At 41.6% G+C, this 20972-nt stretch overlaps 1 protein-coding gene and 1 long non-coding RNA gene across 2 annotated transcripts in view; one reads left to right on the top strand and one right to left on the bottom strand.

Annotated features, from left to right (window-relative positions):
• The first annotated feature begins 450 nt into the window (after nt 1–450).
• LOC309360140 lies at nt 451–4304 on the top strand. Its single transcript, XR_014163936.1, has 2 exons — nt 451–4082; nt 4120–4304. It is a non-coding gene; the product is annotated as an uncharacterized lncRNA (long non-coding RNA).
• Nucleotides 4305–5187: 883 nt separating this feature from the next.
• Nucleotides 5188–20972, bottom strand: part of JADE2 (jade family PHD finger 2) — a 139765-nt gene continuing 123980 nt past the window's right edge. Inside the window, exons 10-12 of the mRNA XM_081893298.1 lie at nt 16303–16420; nt 7582–7710; nt 5188–6242 (exon numbers count right to left, since the gene is read on the bottom strand). Coding sequence (XP_081749424.1) covers nt 5350–6242; nt 7582–7710; nt 16303–16420 — 1140 coding nt within the window. The 3' untranslated portion in view covers nt 5188–5349. The remainder of the gene's footprint in view (nt 6243–7581; nt 7711–16302; nt 16421–20972) is intronic.

The raw sequence follows: 20972 nt of genomic DNA, 5'->3' as shown, positions 1-20972 counted from the left end.
GCCTGCCGTGCACACCTTTGGGTTTCAATGGGATTTATGCCTATGGCATTTACACTCCTGATGCTGCAGTCCTATGTGCACTTGTTTGGGAGTAAACTGTGGCGCATATGATTGCACTGGCTTTAAAGGACCCTGCAATAATAATAATAATAATAATAATAATAATAATAATAATAATGGAAGGGATACATCCCTTTTCTACAGTGTTTACTATTCTGCAGCTTTCTTGCACTTTCAAAGTCCTGTGGCAAAAACACAGTACCACTTCTGAGGAATTAAAAAGGAACTATGCCCTCAATCTTGATAGAAACTGATTAATATTGCATAGATACTAACTAGTCTAAGGCACACTGCTACTGAGATTTTATGGAAAGGTGAAAAAGATGACTCCTTTGGATATGGAGGTGAGTTAGTCCTGTTGAATACTCAATAGCCAAACAAAAGTACACAGAAAACACGGCTTTATTGACTGCATTTGCCAACACATTGAAGAATGCAAAGGTATTTCTTTTCTTTTTTTATAAGCAAATGGTTCATGGTCCCAATGTGTATTAAAGCATACACGGAATCGAAACATGATGAAAATTATGGCAGACAGACCTATTCCAAAGCAACACAAACAGCATGCATAATACAGCTTTCACACAGAACAACTTTTGATACATTATATTGCTTTAAGGATTAACTAACATGGAAAATGTACAAAAGGAGAAATAGGTTTTTGCATTAATGAAAAATACATTTTTTTTCTCTACAAAGGAATTTCTAATACAAGAAAATAAATATCGCAACATAAGCCAAAAATAATTTAAAATTGCTCTTTTCAATATATTTTCAATATTTCTCTTTTATATTAACAAATGGCACATCACTTTCTTTGAAACAAAGAAAACAGAAGGGCTTTACCTTCTGTGACATTCATATCGTTTCCTGTAACTGATATGGAGTGGGCCTGTTTTGCGTCTGTGTGGAATGGAGCAAAGTATACTACAGTTTCCTTAAAGAACAACCAAATTAACACACCTACCTGGTAACAGGAAACAGGAGTCTTTTTATGAGAGCTTGCAAAAACCTCACATTGAGGAGCTCATGGGGGGGGGGGAAAGCCAGGTGGGATTGAAATCTTCTCCTTTCTTCCTGCAGAAATGGCTAATTCTCCATTGTGTTTTGAGGAAAAGCTCTGTCAAATAATAGTTTAATTTTATTTTTTAATAATAAATGTTAAAATCTTCAAAGAGATGCAAAATATGCTACAAAATTGCCTTTAGGAAATTCAGTTGACTGAACACTGATATTTTAAAAGAAAGATTTGATTCTTGTTGATGAACAAAAGAGGAGAATCGTTATGACCATGTTAATGCCAAAGCATGACGCTGCTTTTCCAAAGGAAATGAGATTCATCCTTTACATTGCAAATACAAATGCTTGCCGTTCACACATCATCTTAAAGACCGTTGCTTAATAAAATAGACCATATATGCTCTCTGTTCATCTCAAAATACATTTACAGTTCATAAAAATATTTCCCATGGACTATTTCTTCTTCCTTTATGCAAATCTTTGTTGTTGCTGTTGTTGAGAAAAAGGCAAGTGCAAAACAGCGAAGGAAGATTGGAGTTCTTCTAAAAATATTTTTGAGCAATATGCAGATATGTCAACCGCACAGAAACTTCAACAAGACTTTAGATGGTCACTACTGGAGACCATATGTAATAATCAGAACTGGAAATGATTTAAAGTAAGTCAGAGCTGCACTGCCAGAAAACCCCTTTTTCATTAGCAATGCCTTTGGCTACAAACGTTTTAGCGTAGCCAGCCAGATATATACCAAAACTCTGATGCCAGAGGTGAACCTGGACTAACCATACGGAGCACCTCTGTGTACTTAGCACTGCATTTTGCTTGTAAGGTGGCAGCTTACATGGGCTCCTCTACAACTCCAGAGCCTATGCCTTGTTCCAAGGCACTCACTGGCCGCTGCTGCCACATCTGCAGTTACATTAGGAGCATTATTGCCAGGCCAAGCACATTGCAAAATCCAGATCAAGGGATTCCACAGCAGTTATACAAAAATACTAACATTTTGCCAAAGCAACAAGGTAAAAGTAGTTACGTCTTCTACCACATGCTTGTCTACACTGAATACAGTGAATATTGGTGGCTCCAATGGTGTTCTTCTGTTCACATGTGTGACACAATTGTTTAAAATACTACTTCTCCCTCCCCCCCCCCCAATCTTCATCATGGGATGTGGGGGGCTGCATGGGGAATCTGCACCCCATACTTCTGTTTGCCCCTTCTGGATCCAAGCCAGAAGGGCATTGTGAACAGAAGGGCATTGTCATCAACTAGTTAGGAACAATGTTATATTCCTGGCTTCCAGTAAAGTAGTCTGCATCTTTTTCTTTCATCTTTCTCCATACAAAAAGGCCAGAATCCACATACACCCAGTGTTATTCCCTGTTAGTTGCAAACGTGGATGTATTACATGGAAAGGCTGTGATCCAAGACTCCACAGGGCTTTGGTTTCCCTTGTGAACAACGGCAGCCCTGGCTCTCTTCCATTTTGTGGGGCTTCTCCTAGTGTGTAACTCCATGGTGTAATTTCAGAGACTTTGTGTACAGGGTCTCATTAATGGGCTGAAGGTGCTAGAATGGGAGAAAGCATTTCTTTTCCCCCATATATTTTTAATTTTTGTTTTTGGTTCACTATTACTTCTTATTCACAGTAACAATGGGAGTGTCTCGGAGTGTTACATATAATCCAAATCAAGACGATAGGTGCTGCTTTAGTTTGGTTGTTCTTTAAAGTTTGTTCTTTTTGCTGTCCTGTACTGGTGAGCAGGCAGGTTATGCAGTAGCTGATGAACAAAGCTGTGTACAGTGAGAATTCTGGATTTCTGTTTCTGTTTCTCTTTTTTTTAAGCTATAGTTGAACTGAAGCACACGGAAGCAAGAGCCATTAAAAGGCAGCATATTGATTATTTGTATGACATAACTAGGATATTGTAGCTAAAGCCTAGCAAGCTTGATAAGATAAAACTAAGTCCTATTTACTGTATTTAACATTATCTGAACATACCAAGCCTTAATTAAGGAGCAGAATTTACTTGCCAACTCGTATGGGTTAGGCAAATACCAAATTGTTCCATTTCAGTCAGTGCTTTTGAAAAAATCATTTTGCAAACATAACTTCTCAAATCAGCAAAAACACTGATGTGTGTTTGGCTCCTGATTTTGGTTTCTTTTCAGAATAAAGGTTCTCCAAGTTGTGGCTCAACTGGAGTGATATTAAGGACTTTGGAAGGCTTGTAAAATGACTGACTCTCAAAAGACCAAGGACAGCCAATGTCTGGCATCAGAAAACATAAAACCAACATTGCTCAGAATGCAATGAGCAAAGAGCATCAGAAATCAAAATGGTGGGATGTGATCCAAATGATAAAAGCATCATCTTCAGCAAGCTTGCAACCTAATGCCTCAGCTGTGTCATGAACACTGATTTAGTCCTTTTGCAGCTAAACAGCTTTCATTCATTCATCACCCCCCCTCCCCAAAATGACAAATTTCCGGTTTCTGGCTGTGCTATTCTCAAAATATTCTTTGGCATCCATAAAATAATTTAACTGATTCATCTGAACAACTGCAACGTCTTCATCTCCCCCAGTTTGAAAGTGATGGATTAACAAGCGGAAGTGTCCCAGTATATATATATCTATATCTATACGTACACGCTCACATACACACATTTAAAGTAACATACCAACAACAAAAAGTTTTAGTGAAGTTCACTTTTCTTTTTGTTTTTGTTCCCTGAGCTCACACTGGGGTCACTCCAAGAAAGTATGTAGCAAACCTTAACCATGACCTTTGAAGCCAAAACTGAAGTAATGGTGTAATTAAGTGCAAACATGGAAAACCTGTGTGACTCATAGGTAATATGAGTTTATGAATGACACTTAAGGCGTACTAGACACAATTTATGCACAACAGTATTGAAATATTTAGAACAGTGACATCTGTCTATCACTTTCAACGGCCTCCTAGTAGGATTTCAGTTATGAAATGCAAGGGAGGAAAGGGTAGGAAAACCATCAATTTCATTACAAAGAAAGAAAGGGGGGGGGGGAAATGGCAAAGGAAAAAAGGTTCAATCGCCTCTCGATGTCTACAGTAAAATGATTGTACAGAGGAGGTTTACATGTTTTGCTCCCTGAACAGGAGCCATAATTTGGGTTTTTATGCTGAAAATGTAGACTGACCTCTTTTATGGGAACTGAAGCCATTTGATTAACAAAACAAAACCCCAACACATTTGAGTAATATTTTTCTCAGGTTCGTGGAGTTGCATCTTCCGTCCTATTATCTCCATTGTGTTTTGGTAAGAGGCTACTTTAATCAACCTGAGCAAATTACGGGAATTGCTTCAGACACCCAAAGGTTTAGGTTTTACCAATAAATAATATCGGATGTCACTCAGGATGCATACTGATTAAAAGCAGAGCAGCTTTAACAAAGATATGTCATTCTTTATCTACCTAGACCCTTGGATGAGGGTTTATAGTGCTGCCCAGCTGATAAGTTGTGAGTGATAGGGCTAAATCTTGGTTCCTGAACCCTTAGATGGACTTGGATCAATCTGGAGGTAAAAAAGAAAAATCAAGGATTTAAAAGACCATAAATACAATGTTGTCTTTCCTCCAACCATTAAGTGCTTTCTTCAAATAAGCTTGTTGTGCTTCTTAAAAAAATTATCGCTTATTTTACTTCATAGTTGCGCGCGCATACACACACACTGACAAATCCTGCAGATGTATGCATAGATGCACACATGCACACACACAATTTACTTTTCCATAAGTTATGTGTATATAGTTGGCTACTACAATAGTACCCCCATTCTGCAGCCTGCTAAACAGAGGCAATACCAGGCAGACCATGAAATCTATTTGCTTGGTTTAAATAATGCCCATAAAACTGTCATCCCTGCATGAACAACAGATACTGGCAATCTCAGGCCTCCTTGTTAAAATTCTAGGATGTCCTGCTCACTACCAGAAAGCACTAGCCCCTAATAATGCACATGCTTGCATTTTGTTTCACTATGATACACATGTTTTGACTAGGAGAGGCTAGCTACTGTTACAGTATATAAGTCTAAGTCAGTGAAGCTTTGAGTCAAACAGAGAAGAGGAAAAACAACAGTTCTTTTTTCTTAAACTATATATACAAATTAAAAACGAAACGAAAAACAAAACCCTCTGTTATGATACCAGGTGGAAATTAGACATGGCAGTTGTAACTGGATTTAGGGCTCACAGAGCTGTCATAATTGGTCTATCTGGCGTATTAGGATGCCAAAATGCTCATTCTGAAATTATCCTCATTTCCTGAATCTAATTGGCTATGGTGCCCTCTGCCACTACCAGATTCTGTGTCAGAGTCACTCATTTCTGCATCTGAGAAGTAGCCATCAGTCTCATTGTCAAAAGGGTGTAAGATAACTTTCGACCTCTCACTTCCTGAAGGTCCATTAACCAGCTCAGCAGGCTTCTCGCTCTGGGATCTCCGAGTCCCTCTGCCTTCTTTTGGTAATCTGAACCTCACTACTGTTTTCGGACTACCTACTGAATCAGGCACTTTAACCAGGGGTTTGGGATCAGAAGATGGAGTATATTTCAGTGGTTCCTCCTTCTCATTGCTCAGGTTACTTATCAGGCTCTGGGAGGCATGTGAATCATTTGCTTTTGGAAGAGTTGTGGGGTGTGAAGAGCCCTTCTTAGCTGACTTTTTCACTTCGCACATCACCTTGCGCTCTGGCTGAAGTTTGTCCCCATCTTTCTCTGCTTTGCTGTTTCTTAAATCATGGGGTGAGGACTTGGTGGTGCTATCTGGCAAAGAGCTCACGTTAGTCCAGTGATGTGAGTCCTCTTGTCTCTTAAAGATGGTACTCAAGCCGTTCCTTGCCACTTTCTTCTTTGTGTGCGTTCGCACTTTGCTCCTAGCTTTCTTTGCGGTGTCACTGTGCTTCAACGGGGACTTCAGGGAATGATCCATCATGAAACTCAGCAAGGTCTCTTCGTCGTGTAGAAGTTCCTCAGAAAGGCCTGGGGTGGTGTCTTCATGGTGGTCATTGTTCAAGGACCACTCGCTCATTGCCATGTTCTCAGTGGTGATCTGTACAGATTGAGCCAGCCAGCTGTTGAAGAAGGTCCCATCAATGGGAAAGGAAGTGGACAAACCTAAACCAAAAAGGAGTAGAAAAAGAACAGGACGCCTTAGGATTCAGTAGACATTTAACCTCTGTCACAAAGGTAATTTCTGTTCCAATTAGAACAGTTTTATTTGTTTATAATTGTAACATTTTAATCTAATTTTTATAATTGTATATATTACATTGTTGTAACTCAGCATGGGGCTTTACGGTACAGGGTGGCTACGGAAACAAACCAACAAACAAATAAATAAATTTGGGTCAGTAATTAGGCAGACAGAAGTTTCAGAAAGACCAAGGCAAAATATTACATTACGTATGATTGTAATAGCACAACTCCTAAGTAGACTGTTCAGTCCGGGGAAGCCTGAATGTGAATCACACGGCCACCTATTTGCATCAAATATTTTATCATGGCTGGATACAAAACCCTGATACAGTAACATGAAACTCTATACTTAGGAGTGAACTAGAGGAGAATCATTAGCTTTACATCCTAGGGTCTCCAACACGGGACCTGCATACATAATGGCACCCTTCCAATTTCTTAGTATTTTCGATTTGACATGTTCACTCCCCCCCCCCCTTTTAACCATGGGTGGCACTGGGCGGTACAGAAGGCATCCTTCCTTTCTCCAGATTTCCTCTTGGCCCCACATGGTGGTGCTTTGTCAGTTTGTTGGGGGACCTTTTCCTTGTTTGGGTTCCCCCCCCCCGCTCTCTTTTTTGGCTGTTTCTGTTTTATTTGTTTTGGAGTGTGGGCAGCTGTTTTGTTTGTTGTTTGAGGGGGAGTACCTGAGAACTGCTTGCTTTTCTTCTGTGAAATGGGTATACTGTGGTGCCCACAACTGTTTCTTAGATTTCCAGAAGTGCCTAGTCCAAAAAGGTCCTCATCCTCATAAAGAATCAGTTTGGTATAGTTAACTAGTAAACCGAGACCAGAATTTATCTCAAGATCAGCAGGCGGTAACACCTAAGGGCCTCAGCGTCACTGGCTGACAAACAGCCCTGCTAAAGGAGTCATACTTCACTAACAGTAGAACCTTCTTTCTTTAATGTATGAATTGTTCTACAATACCAATAACAATCAAGAGTTCCAGGTTGTGTGGACTCAAGACTCCATCTGCCAGTCCCTGCCATTGGGCATGCTGCACATGTGATACTCTGAGTCCTTGCTGGCCAGTGCCCACATGCCTGGGGCATAGCTATTCAGTGCAGTCCTGTTCACATGATCACTCAACATGTGAATAAAAGCTTCTGAATGGGGCACTTGTTAAACTTCCCACCCATAAGCTCCATGGGCAACATTTTTAAAGCATTTAACCTCTCCACAGGTGCTAAAGCAGCTTTTTTGAAGCCAAACTTACCCAGCTGCCCCAGCACCAACTCATTCCCCGATTTCCTCTTTTCTTTCTTCTCTGGGCTGCTTTTCCTATCATCTCTTCCTTTTCTTTTTGGGTCACTTCTTCTTCCCTTTGTTTTCTTTCCAGTTTGCTCTGTTTGGGTTTAAAAAACAGAAATCATTAATACTAAACACAACCAGCAGACACTTAGGAAATACAGAGGAAACTAAGAAGAAACAAAATGTAACAAAGTAGTACAACGGCTGCTAGTAGAGCGTGAAGTTATATGGAAAATTCATTTACCACCATTTTAGGAAAGTGGACATTGCAAACTTGCCTTGTGGCCCATGAGCAAAGCATCAGAGGCTGCAATTCTATGTCACATAGTCTAAGGCTTTTTTTGTTTTGAGACACACGAATGGGGTCACTGGCACACGGGTTTATTTGAATACATAAGATTTAACTCAGTGTGAACCACTGAAATAAATAAGACTCCTTGGATTAAAACCAGTATCTTTTAAAGTCAAGTACCTCTCTTTGTGAATCAGACTATTAGGCTGTGATTCACAATCCACTTTTATGGTACCAGTTTTGCACATCTCTAGAAAGTTTGGGTCAGCAGAGCATTCCAGCTATTGGAGGACATAATCAACTGGTTCTTTATCTTTTACGACACTTTGCTTATCTTTAATTCCATTCAAAACAGCCCAACGGCTGTATGCAAATGCAACAAGTTCCATTTGTATAATGGGCCTTGCCCCTTCCCCTGTGTACCACCTAAACTTGTTCTGGGTTCCCTCCCCACAGAGCAGATTTAGGGGCTGCCGAGATAGTGGTGGGAAAATGTCCCATTGTGTGAGTTGACCTCATTCCACAAATACAACAAACTAAATTGAATCCTGCTCCAACATTCAATTTATACAAAACAATCTGAATGATCCCCAGGATTTATTTCCCTTGGCTGATTCATACTAAAATAACAAGGGACTTTTGTTAAAATATTACTTTTTTTCCAGCAAAGGAACTTCTCCAAGCTTTTTACTTATTCCTTGGGATGCTGAGCATTCTCAGTGAGGTCCTGCCTAGAGCTCCTTCTGCTGGAGGCTGCAGAAGAGAGAGGAGCTCTTGTGTGCTCAGGTCCTGATTACGGCTTTCCATAGGAATCTGGTTGGCCACTGTGAGAACAGATCGCTGGACTTGATGGACCACTGGTCTGATCCAGCAGGCTCTTCTTATGCTTACACCTAGGACCGTATTAGGATGCCACATGAAAAATGAATTTGATTCTGCTTGTGGTGGACAGCTTGTTGTAATAGTGTTGTGGGAATGCTAACACCCTGCGTTTTAGTAGGCTTCTACCCATTTTGATGTTATGTGAGATAAATAGACAGGTCATGGTTAGATTACTTGTTTAATGCAAGAGAATTGCCTCTACATGCTGGCTGGTGGTTGAGAGGTAAACACAGCAGCTACCATGGTACACATCAATAGGCCGTACTATTATGAACCTATTTCCAAGCATGCAGAACGGTCTGGTGTTAAGAGGAAGAATACAAATGGTGGTGGTGTTCAAGAACTGCTGGCTTACACTAATTAGGCTGTCCTTGGTAGTCACTTAATAAACCCACTGATGTGGAGAATTTATGTTTCCAGGCATGCCAATCAAATACTTCCCTCCCCCCACCCAGCCCTCACAAGTACGGAACTGACTTCCAGGAAGAAAGAAAAGCAACATTGATGTTTGCTCAATTCCTGCCAGCTAACTGGAGAAGGGCAGACCCATTTTTCACTTGACTTAACAAATAAAAGTATCTGGCTTTTGTTTAGATGCTGCAATCCTTCCAAACAGCAATATGAATGTTAGCCTTTCTGAAAAGGAAGTCTGTCAAAAGGAACAACAGCTGCATTTCAAAGTCTGACAGCTAGGGGGGTTGCTTTTCAGTTCACGGGAGATAAATAGAAAACTCCCACTTTTAAACGGACAGCCCCTTCCCACTTCAAGAGGCAATGCCTAAATGATTATTCATCAGTGGCAAAATAAAAAGGCAAGCTTAACTTTACGAGGGCCGTCTCCAAAAGTGAAGTGTGCCAAATGTGTTTCACCAAGATGTTGCTCATTAACCTCTGTGGCATACATTAATTAATAACTTGCACTGGGCTAATGATGGAAGAGGAAGAATTTTCTCCCTCCAGAAAGAAAAGACAACAGAGGACAAAGACATTTTGGGTCAATCTCAACAATGCATTTTGTTCGGAAAGCCTGTCGTTCCGTGCAAGGATAGTAACACTAATAACGAATTATCCACAACACTGATCCTTGTGCCCAGTTAAATGCAACAGGAGTTGAGGAGATTTAGCCAATTTCCAAGGGCTACCAGCTCCATGCAGGCTTTCGATTCCAAACAATGCCAATTTGGCAGGGCTATAACTCACAGAGTAACTACTTGCTGAGGAAGTGATTTCATCTTTTGTCTAATTGACCCATAATCATAAAAAAGCAAACCTCCTCCATCCTTTGCACCCAGGAATTGGTACAGACATAAATATATTATGTGAAGTACAGTGAGCAACATATGGCCTATAGCACTTCATCTTCCAGCCCACTGCCTCCTACCAGGGCGCCCACTTCATAGAAGCTGCTGGCAGTCTATTGCTCATCTCAACCATTTCCTGCTCTGGAAACCAGAAGTGGGTTAAAGAGAAACCTGCAAGTGCCAGTTCCTGGACCAAAGCTCTGAAGAAGTCAATACCAAACCTTTGTACCCATACTCCTTAGAGTGGCAATTTGGTATTTTTGTGTATCTGGGGGCAAAACTAGATGGGACAAGGAAGTTGCACAATTGGCTCTTCCATCTCTTTAAATTTTGGAAAAGGGCATCTGGGGAGGGAGGTGTGATACAGACTGAGACTGTTGGGCTGGGGAACAAAGTTAAGTCTCCCATTGCCACATGATATATTTTCCCAATCTCTTCCTGCAAATTAGTATTTGCCCAATTGGGGGGCGGGAATACATTTACAGGCTGCATAAACACAAGTCCTCCTTTACCGTACAAATAAGCAGCTTCAAGAGAAATGACACTGGGGGGGGGCTATCTTCCCCCTACTCTCAGCAGATGCTCTTGGTCCAGATGGTTATCTTTCTCCCCCCCCCCAGCTATGGTTTCTACTTGCTAAAAGATAGAGAGAGGCCAGGTAACATGTTATTCCTTCCATGAAACTTGCCTGGCTGTTCTTAGGGGTGCTAAGAGGAAATACATTAGTCAGAAACCTTGAAGGAGAAAAGTTGCATCTATTTGACTACTCCTTCAGCAGCTACAGATAGTGCATTTTTTTCCTGCTTGCAAAGTGGAGGAGGGGCTGGCAGGGTGGCCTGGCTAGTGGCAACCGCAAACCCGATTATCATGGGCCATAACCTGCGCCATTAATAGCCCTTATATAGTTGCCTATTGGAGTATAACACGAATATACAACCTACACTGTGATATATAGGGCAAGCTACAAGAATTTCCATAACTTCATCTTTCACAAGCCAAGCTTCCAAAGTGACCACAAGTGACAGCACGAAAGGCCACTTTAAGCACATTTCCAAGAAAACAGATTTGTTTTGGAAGTAAAGGCTTCTGGGCTACAGATCAAAAGAGTGAAATGCAACTCTCATGCATTTCTTGGGGTTACTTAATAGCCTCTGTGACCACTGGGATTACAGAATGATGTGCCAAAATTAAACTCCCAGGGCAAGAGTGATTATTTATCCAAACACATTGTAAGTAGAAAGTATGTGTGAAAATGATTATCGCAGGTCTAGCGACTGCCAAAGCAGAGTGGCCTGTATGTGAATGATCTGCATATCAGTCTCAGAAAAACAAAAACCTATTCCTATTTCACTTAAATAGAGGTTTGATTTATATAAATGGAGAGATAAGCATGAGGCCCATGTATTCTTGTTATAACTATTTTTAAAAGAGGTAAAATAATTAGGTGCTCTACCCAGCTGGAGGCTCTGCCTAAAGGGTTACAATCCTAGAGAGCAGTAAACAAAGATGCTGCCTTATGACTGTGTTCATGGCCGAGATTGCTTTTTCTAGTGAAGCTGCAATTTCTCCTTAAATCACAGAACTGATATTTGTGGCTTGATCCCATTTCCGCATTTGTCACTGGCAAAGCTCCACTTCACTTAACAGGAAGCCGGAAAGAGCTTCTTCAGTCTCAAGTCTCTCTCAATCTCACTAGCTCTTTTGTGGAAGCCTGCATCACCTGAGGCTAGCAGTCAAATCTCAACTACAACTGAAACAGAAAAGACAACTCAGCTCCAATCAGTTCAGCTCCTGTTTAAAAAAAAATAATCAAAAATCTAAGCTGGCAAATGTGAACCATTTGGAGTAGGCGACTGAAACAAAACACCTGCACCAAAACATCCTGGCTAATTACAAAACCGGCATGGAAGCTGCCATGTGAATCAAATGGTAGCTGCAATATTCTCCTTGACAGCTTATTTTGGCAGAAACAACCGCTAGATTAGCAGGTGGGGAACAGTCTTTCCCAAGCATACATGCAATATTAACACACTTCTAATCCAAATGTGGCTCATGGATAATATAGTTCAACTGAATTCTCAAGGTTACCATTATCACCCTATATATAAACAACAGTTCCCTTATCTGAAGCCTGATTACATGCAGGCCTATATATACTCTGTGTAAGGAACACAAACAAAAAGCTCCGATCCAAATTCTGCAGCAAAGACAGGGGTGAGTAGGGAAGGAGTCACAGACAGGATAAGGAGTCTCTGTTGTCCAACAACAGCTGGAGGTCCACAAGGCTCCTTTCAACTATCATTAACCATTGATAGACCAATTCTTAAACCAGTTTGTCAATCCTTTTTGAAACTCAAGTAAATGGCTATTGCCACAACTTGTGAGAGTGAAACTTGAGAAATACGCATGCTAATGGGAGTGACCTGCTCAGTGCTATGTTGGATCCCTCCAATTGTTTATTAGTTTTAATACTGCTTATATGCCAAATGGCTTTTAAGTGGTTCACAACTATAAATGCATTGCACAAGTTCTATGCATCCACATGGTATTTTTATCTCACTGTTTCTGGTGGAAACTCCTCAACCTTAGTGCTCTCCCAAAGGCATAGCTGTCAACGTTTCCCTTTTTTAAAGGAAAATTCCCTTATTCCGAATAGGATTCCTCGCAAGAAAAGGGAAAAGTTGACAGCTAAGCCCAAAGGTGGAAAGAGGCTGAAAGAAAGAAAAAAACCACCCATGCTTGTGCAGAAGTACCCATGACTCACTCTGGATACCAGTCATCATTTGTATTTATTATGGAATTTTGCATGTAATACAGTGGTACCTCGGGTTACATACACTGCAGGTTACATACGGTTCAGGTTACAGACTCCCCTAACCCAGAAATAGTACCTCAGGTTAAGAACTTTGCTTCAGGATGAGAACAGAAATCGTGCTCCGGGAGCACAGCGGCAGCAGAAGGCCCCATTAGCTAAAGTGGTGCTTCAGGTTAAGAACAGTTTCAGGTTAAGAACGGACCTCCAGAACGAATTAAGTACTTAACCCGAGGTACCACTGTATAGGAATTGAAATTCTAAGATAATATTTGAATATTCTTGTAGGTAGGTTATATTGTTTTGTTGTGCCTTGATAACTGCTATCTTCACAAGAGTTTATTAGTGTATTCAAACAGAACTACTAAAATAAATAAATTATTGTTGCAAATTCTCATGTTTTCTAGAATGCTGGCTGCTTTGCTACTACAGTTACGGAAAATTCAAGGTCTGCAAAAAAGCAAGCAAGCAAGCAAGCAAGCAAGCAAGCAAGCAAGCAAGCAAGAAAGAAAGAAAGAAAGAAAGAAAGAAAGAAAGAAAGGCAAAGCACTATTTTGAACATATACGCTCCATAGAATGTTCACAAGGAAGGACTTTAAATTATTCAGCCTGAAATGAATTTTGTTCCCTTAGTCACTGTGTAACTTGCTGCTGGGGATAAGCATCAATTCTTGATGCACTGAAGGTTTTCATGACATCCCTACCACCTTCACCTTCTGTTCTCCCCGCCCCTCTTAATAGTTCTGCTAATGGCAACATTGTTTGGACACAGAATTTCCAAAGTGGTCCTAATTCCACTGCTATCTCTATTTTCCCGTTTATTTCCATTAATTGAGTGAAAAGCCGCTGTTAAGTAATGTGCCCCAATTATTGCAACCCCCCTCAATCTGGCAATAATTAAGCATAAATATAACTCCCCTTTTCTGCTATGCAGGCTCCTGTTTGACACCTGACTCCCAACCTAATCTGCAAATCTGCACAAACACGTTGAAGTGAAATATTAGCCAATGAGGAAGTAACCCTAGCAAATTAAGTCTATGAAATGTGTGACCCCCACAGACTGTTGCAGCAATAGGATGAGTCATGCCATTAAAAAAAGGGAAAACACATCGTCCAGAATCCGGCACAGAATTAGGTGACCTTAAACCCACTGGAAATTCTGGAACTTCCCTAACACTTTGTTATATCGTGGTTGTTTCCTTTCAGTAAGAAAAGATAATGAAGAAAATATGGCTGAGTTTAGACTTCGTTCCTTTGTTAATGCTCTCTTTTTATAGAGAAAAGAGCGCTACACAGCAGCTGACAAAATACTGTGATCCAAACCCCCTTTGTGTTGTCCTGGATGTCCCTGTGCCAGCCCTGCTGGCCTCCGGCAGCAGGAAGTTTCCCCTTCTGCCTGTGTTCCAGGGCTGAGCCAGCCCAGACCTACTGGATGCCGATCTGGGCATGATCACAGCATCAGTCATTTGGGTGTCCCCACCCACCTAGAGGGCTGCACATCCTACTGTGGCCCCACTGCTCTGTTAAGTCCTGCCAGGCAGCAGCCAGGGTAAGAACTGCAGTTTAACATATTACTTTTGGCATAAACATTTCTGGACCAGAGCCCACTAGATGCATAAACAATGATCCCCAGTTGGCAGCGAGCGATGTATGAATACTGCAAAAACTGTAAACACCATGCCTCAAAACACAAGTACACAGCAGGAGATTTGTGACATTTCTATGAAGATCCCAAATGTATACAAGGTAAAAACAGAGCGATCCATTCATAACAGGAGTCTATTCTAACAGATGTTGTTTAACTACAACTCCCATCATCCCTGACCACTGGTCAAGTTAACAGGGACTGATGGGACTTGTAAAATAGGATTTGGAGGGCCCTGCACTGGTGTCCCTGATGTGGTGAGTTTTCTGAAGCTTTTGTCCGCCTCTGCTTGGGTTGCCATAAATGTAGTTATGGGATCTTCTGCGCACAAAGAAAGTTTGCATCATGGTCAAACCAACGTGGAACCACACATTTCTCAGGTAACACATTCCTCAGACCCTCAAAATTGAACTCGAGAAAAAAGCTTTCAGCAAAAGAGAATGTGGTCCAGACAGTCCTAAAGAAACCCTAACCACGTGATGGCTTCTGAGGAGGCTCCAAAGCCACAAACACAACAACTGACTGGAAACTCTGCCAGACAGCCAGATGCTCCTTCTGGAGAAAATGTTACATAGCTTTGAGTTTTGGGTTCTGTGTTCTTGTTGCAAAAGGGGATTTTAAAAAAAATTTAATTTACAAGATATGGACTCAACAACTATGTGCTTTTTGGCTGGGTGTGCGCCTTTTCAAAGGAGCTTATTTTTAAAATCTTCCGATGGTTGCATGCATCTTAAGGCTCTCCTTATTAACAGATAGCCATAACTTAATTTGCAGATAAAGCTAAGAGCAAAGAGGAGCAAAAAGATCAGCTGCCAGCAGTTCAACCTTTGATCCTTAATAGAGTCAGAGGCAGTTGCCAGGAAGCCAGTGCAACTGCTGGCAAACCGTGCTAGTGAACCAGATGCTGCCACTAAAAACACTAAAGTCTAGAGCCTTGGGGGCCAGGATGAGCAATAATAATCCAAAGAAGGTGGGAAGCAAACAGCATGCTTCTGCAATAGGATTTCATAACAGATCAGGTTGATTAAACAGAAATTAACTAATGCAGTTAGGATTTCTAGCTAATTTCTACCTTAGATGTGACATATGGCTTGTTTGCACAGGGTCAGCAGGAGCTGCGATATCAGGCTCTTCTGCAAATCAGGAAATTAAAGGATTTGCCCTGATGTCTTGCTAACTATGTTAAGATGATTTCATACATGTTCAGAAGGAACCTTGTTGCTTTTCCCCATTAATAGCTGGGTTGATGACACACTGGGTTACCTTTTAAACAGCTACAGCTTCTACTGTATAAGCAAGCTAGGCCCTGGGTAGCTAATGGCAAACCAATTAAGTGTAGTACCATTTCAGATTTTCATGGCTTGGCATTACAAATGAATAATAATTAATTATCTGGAATGGTTAGGTGGTAGTTTCCTATTATAACAAAAAAGTATGTTTTTATAAGTCATGTTATGACTTAACATAGTGACATTAAGTGGTTTTTTTTTTTTAAAAATAAAAAATCCCTGACCGTTCCTTATTTAAACTGGCTTGAGGGAGTGTAAGAGGGAGTGAGTATAACATCCAACAAAGTTGAGCCCCTGCAGCTTATATTTAGAAATTAAGCTCTTGAATGAATGCATCTTTACAGGAACACATACATACCTATTACCAAAAATAAATAAATATAGCATGTTAAAATGTCAGCAAACACATCAGCAATAATCATTATGTTGACAGTAGGCTTTTTGGGCCCCAGAAGGAACATATACCTGGGTATAGGTCCTTCTCAATAAGTTTCATCTGTAGGTGGAAGATCTGTTCCTGGAGTTTGCAAATGGAGTGCTTCATTTTCTCTCGCCTTGTCACCATGTAACAGAGATTCCTAACCTGCAAAACAGAATAAGCCCAGTTTCTACTTTAGTAGTGAATTCTGACAAAAATCCACTGGCAGCTACTTAAAATGCCACCCCATTTCTCTGCTTATCCTTGCCCTCTTGTTTATCGTGATCAAATCTTTCCATGGCATACTTTGTTTCTCCATCTTTCATGCCTGCATTCCTGTACACTCTGGAGGCAGTTCGAATAATGCAAATACTGAGGGCAAGAAACCACCAATAAAAGAAACATCTCCCTCTTGGATCAGTTATCAGCCCTATACCTATGAATAACTGACAATAACCTAAAGCAGGAATGGGTAACCTGTGGTTGAAATGTTGGTGAAACACCCACCATCCCCAACCATTGGCCAAAGTTGGGGTCCAGCCATATCTGGAGAGTGGCAGGTTTTCTATACCTGGGCTTAAGGCAAAGGCTGCTATAAGCTGCCTTTGACCATCAGCAGAGGCCGTCTGGCATCTAATTCATGTAATAGGCTTGGGAGGGTAGCTTATCTACCTTTTCAAGCAGCAGTTGTTTGCAAAGAGAAGATGCCACAAATATTTTGTCCAGTCTTAATGTGGGAATGGAGTTGATCTGTGGGGGGCAGGAGAGAGGACTGCACATGCCACGAAGTGTGGGTTCTTCTGGTTATGAGAGCAAGAACTATGGTGAAAGAATGAGGGAAGAGGAAACTAGCAAATATTAATGAGTCAGACTGGGGTAAGAAAACCTCTGTTGTGTCTTGAATCTTTTAATAATTATTGACAAATAAGTCTCTGCTTCTTCTAAAGAAAATTGTTTACCCTACACTTGCAGGGCACAACAAAGTTCTAGGTTGGAAGAGATGAAATTGTCTCATTTTATCCTTCTCATACAACAACTCATATTCTTCTCATATGACAATGTCAGCCAGGCAGGGCTGAGACATAATGACTTGGCCAAGGCCACTAAATGAATGTCAAAGATAAGAAAGGATTGGACTTTGGGTCTTCTGCATCCACGTCCAAGCTCAAAATCCAGCCACTATGGTACAACCGCTCTCAAGCAGGCAACTACTGTGCCTTCAGTGACCAGAGGCAGCCCAGCTGTCCTTCCTTCCAACAAAGATTGAGCTATTGGTACAATGCATTATTTTGTTTGCGCATGGCTCTGGTAACGGGAATGAACTTTAAAATCACAACATCTGTAGGATACGTTTAATATAATTAAAACCTACCTACAGCTTGGTTCAGGATGTGTCTATATAAAATAGTACTTTTATGGAATTCTGCAGTAGAACTGCAGCAAGTTTTTCTGTCATTACGTTTAAAGGTCCTGTGTTGCTAGTAATAGCTTTGTATAGTGGAAGAGAATTATACAGCAAAGACTCAGTTTGCAGACACTGCTGGAGCCTTGAGGAGCAGGATTGATCTACAAATGTCAAAAAGATACAGTGGCCCACTTTGCATGGCATGGTAAACCACAGTTAATGGTTCACCATGAGTGCATCTTTCTGGACTATTTGTCGGCTCTCTGCTAGCACGCAGAGGAAACTCTGGCTTAGTGTTATATCCGAACCAGGGATTATGGTTTGTTTCACTCCAACAAACCATGATCAGTACACTAACAAACTTTGGCTACAGATTGTGGTTTACAAGGTGTGGAAAAACCACAACTCCTCATAGTGCTATGACAGGGGTTGTGGTTTAATACTACTGGCTTTGTTTGTCCCCACGGACAACAATCTGCCACAGAATTTTCCAAATGCTTCTTTTTTAAAAATAAAAATAAAAAACCCCCACACAAAACAATAATACCTTTCTCTCTGGCAGGTGTACAGCAAATGACAGTGCTTCTAAAACAAACCCAGTCACCCAAAGGTCACTTCTGTCTTGCTTCCTTCAGGAGAGCTGCTGTCATTTCACCAGTGACTGATGACCCAGTTGCAAGAAATCACCCTCAGAGAAAAGCTCCATTCAGTATAAATACTGTATGCAGAGGGAATGTCAGTGGTAAAAGAAAACCTTGTACCAGTTGGCTATCCTGTTTCGACAGCATAGCTGTTCAGGAGAGAGCAAAGCCCAGACACAGATCAAGGAGACCAAAAAGAGCTGTTCAAGTGTCAAATTACTTCCTGACACATTATCATGCTGAGGCAACTGCAGGGGTCCGAGACCTCAACCCCTGACCCCTGAAGTTCAAGATCAGTCTTCAAGCAGAAGAGCTCCTGATTTTTAACATTTGCTTTTCCAAATCAGTACAGGGGCATGAAAAGCCTGTTGCTAATCTCTAACAGGACTTCACTGATGATTTAAGCCACCCTGTCACACACTGTCAGAGGCACAGTGTGAAGTAAATATAGACTTTACAGGCATCTAAATATACCCATCCTCTTCTGACCTAAGTCTGCCCTGGTTCATTGATATACTAACTGGGCCAAATTCTGATTCATTAAAGCCCTGTGCAATGCTGTTACACTCATGCCCATGAACAAAAACAGCAGCTGGTATGAAAATAAAGCTTTATTCACATAACAAAGAATCTCTCTGGAGACCCCTCCTTCAGAATCCCTGCCAACTCCTACCTGCATCAAACTTTTAAGAAACTGTGCTATTTCATCAGGACCTTACCCACAACTGTGTATAACAGGCACTTGGGGGGACGGGGACCCAAAATAAGCAAAACCAAAAAGAAGTTCTGAACCAATTTAAGCACAAACTCTGTGTCTTGCTTGATGTTTAGCTCATTAAATTTGTATAGAGGTTTACATTAAAAAGTCCTGAAGCAATCTCCAAGCAAGTAAAGAAAAGGGGTGGGTGGGTGTTGAATTCAGAGAAGTATCTGCACAAGAGGAACAGTGTCCAAGGTAGGAAAAATGACTAAATTCAGCTCCTCCCCACCCACTCCAGAAAAAAGAGAGTTCCCAATAGCTATGCGTCTGCAGCCCTAATAGATGGATCACAAATGCATATAACCAGGCAGGGGGCCTTTTCGGTAGTGGCACCCATCCTGTGGAATGCCGTCCCATCAGATGTCAAGGAAATAAACAACTATCTGACTTTTAGAAGACGTCTGTAGACAGCCCTGATTAGGGAGGTTTTTAATGTTTTATCAAGGTTTTTAATATAGTATTCTGTTGGGAGCTGCCTAGAGTGGCTGAGGAAACCCAGCCAGATGGCCGGGGTATAAATATACCGTATTTTTCGCCCCATAGGACACACCAGCCCATAGGATGCACCTAATTTTTTTTGGGGGGGATAAAGAAAAAAAAAATTTCCCCCAGGAGCGGGGCTGGGGTGGAGGACTCCCGAGCTTCCCCCGACCCCAGAACAGGCAGCTCTCCGCAAGCCTTGGGAGACCAGTGCGACTTCCCGCCGGGCTCCCACGCTTGCGGATATCTGCCTGAAGCCCAAACCAGGTCGGGGAACAGCGGGATGGCGGCACTCCGCCTCTCCGCTGTCCCCCGAGCTTGTGGGGCTGGTGGCGGGGAGAAGCGTGCTTCTCCCCGCTGCCAGCCTCCAAACCAGGTCAGGGAACCGAAGCCCGGGGTGCGCTGTGCAGCACGCCCCGTGCTTCAGGCTGCTGCCTGCAAGCCTTGTGAGCCCGCGGGAACTCCCACAGGGCTCGCAAGGCTTGCGGATAGCTTCCTGAAGCCTGCATTCACCCCATAGGACGCACAGACATTTCCCCTTCATTTTTGGAGGGGAAAAGTGCGTCCTATAGTGCGAAAAATATGGTGGTGGTTGTTGTTGTTTTGTTGTTTACATCTATTTGTGTTTATGAATCTTCTTCCAACTAGGGACTGAGCATGTGGAAGCTTGATTCCATGTTTGTAGGCCAATTGACTGGATTAGGCTATGTGTGTATAAATAAACAAATCCCCCTCATAATAGCATTGCATTTCTGAAGTAAAACTGTGGGATGGGGTGAAAGTAGGGAGGAAAAGTAAATTCTCACTGGAGTGCTTCATGTACAATGTCCTCAACAATATTTCCAGTAATTTATACAGACAAAGAATGATATTCACATAACATTTTTCATTCTTCCCCCTCGCTTGGGGGGGGGGGGGAATGAATATCCATCTCTTTAGTAAGCCTTGGATATCCATGAGTATGCATCCCTTTGGTAAGCTTTTACAAAACAGTGCAAGTATTTAGGAGCCTGTGTATCTCTAACATCACATTTGATCTGCCCCTCACCATTAATCTCTGCTAGCTGGAACCAAAATAGTAAACAGAGTTGTTTGCTTGTCAGAGGCTTTTTTTTTAAAGCCATATGGTGACAGAAACACCATGAATTTACACTTGCCCAATTATCTGGGTTTCTTCTGTCTTCACTGATGAATTAATGTGAGTGAGACTTTGGGCAGTGAGCTTCCTGGATCTTAATTGTAAATAACCAGCAAGACAAATAAAAACAAGGGCCTGTTCCTTATGTAATTAAGGAGGACAAACCCTGCACTCAAACAATTATTCTTTTCTCTGGGTGCAGTTAAGAAAATTGCATCCAGACTGGGTGCATTTTCACTGCAGTGTTCATGTCAGAGTAGACCTACAATGTAATCCTTCTAGGAGACTGTCAC

This window comes from Podarcis melisellensis, assembly GCF_964234715.1.
Source record: "Podarcis melisellensis genome assembly, chromosome: 2".
NCBI lineage: Eukaryota > Metazoa > Chordata > Lepidosauria > Squamata > Lacertidae > Podarcis > Podarcis melisellensis.
Note: the sequence above shows the minus strand (reverse complement) of the source record. Positions and strands in the feature narration are given on the sequence as shown.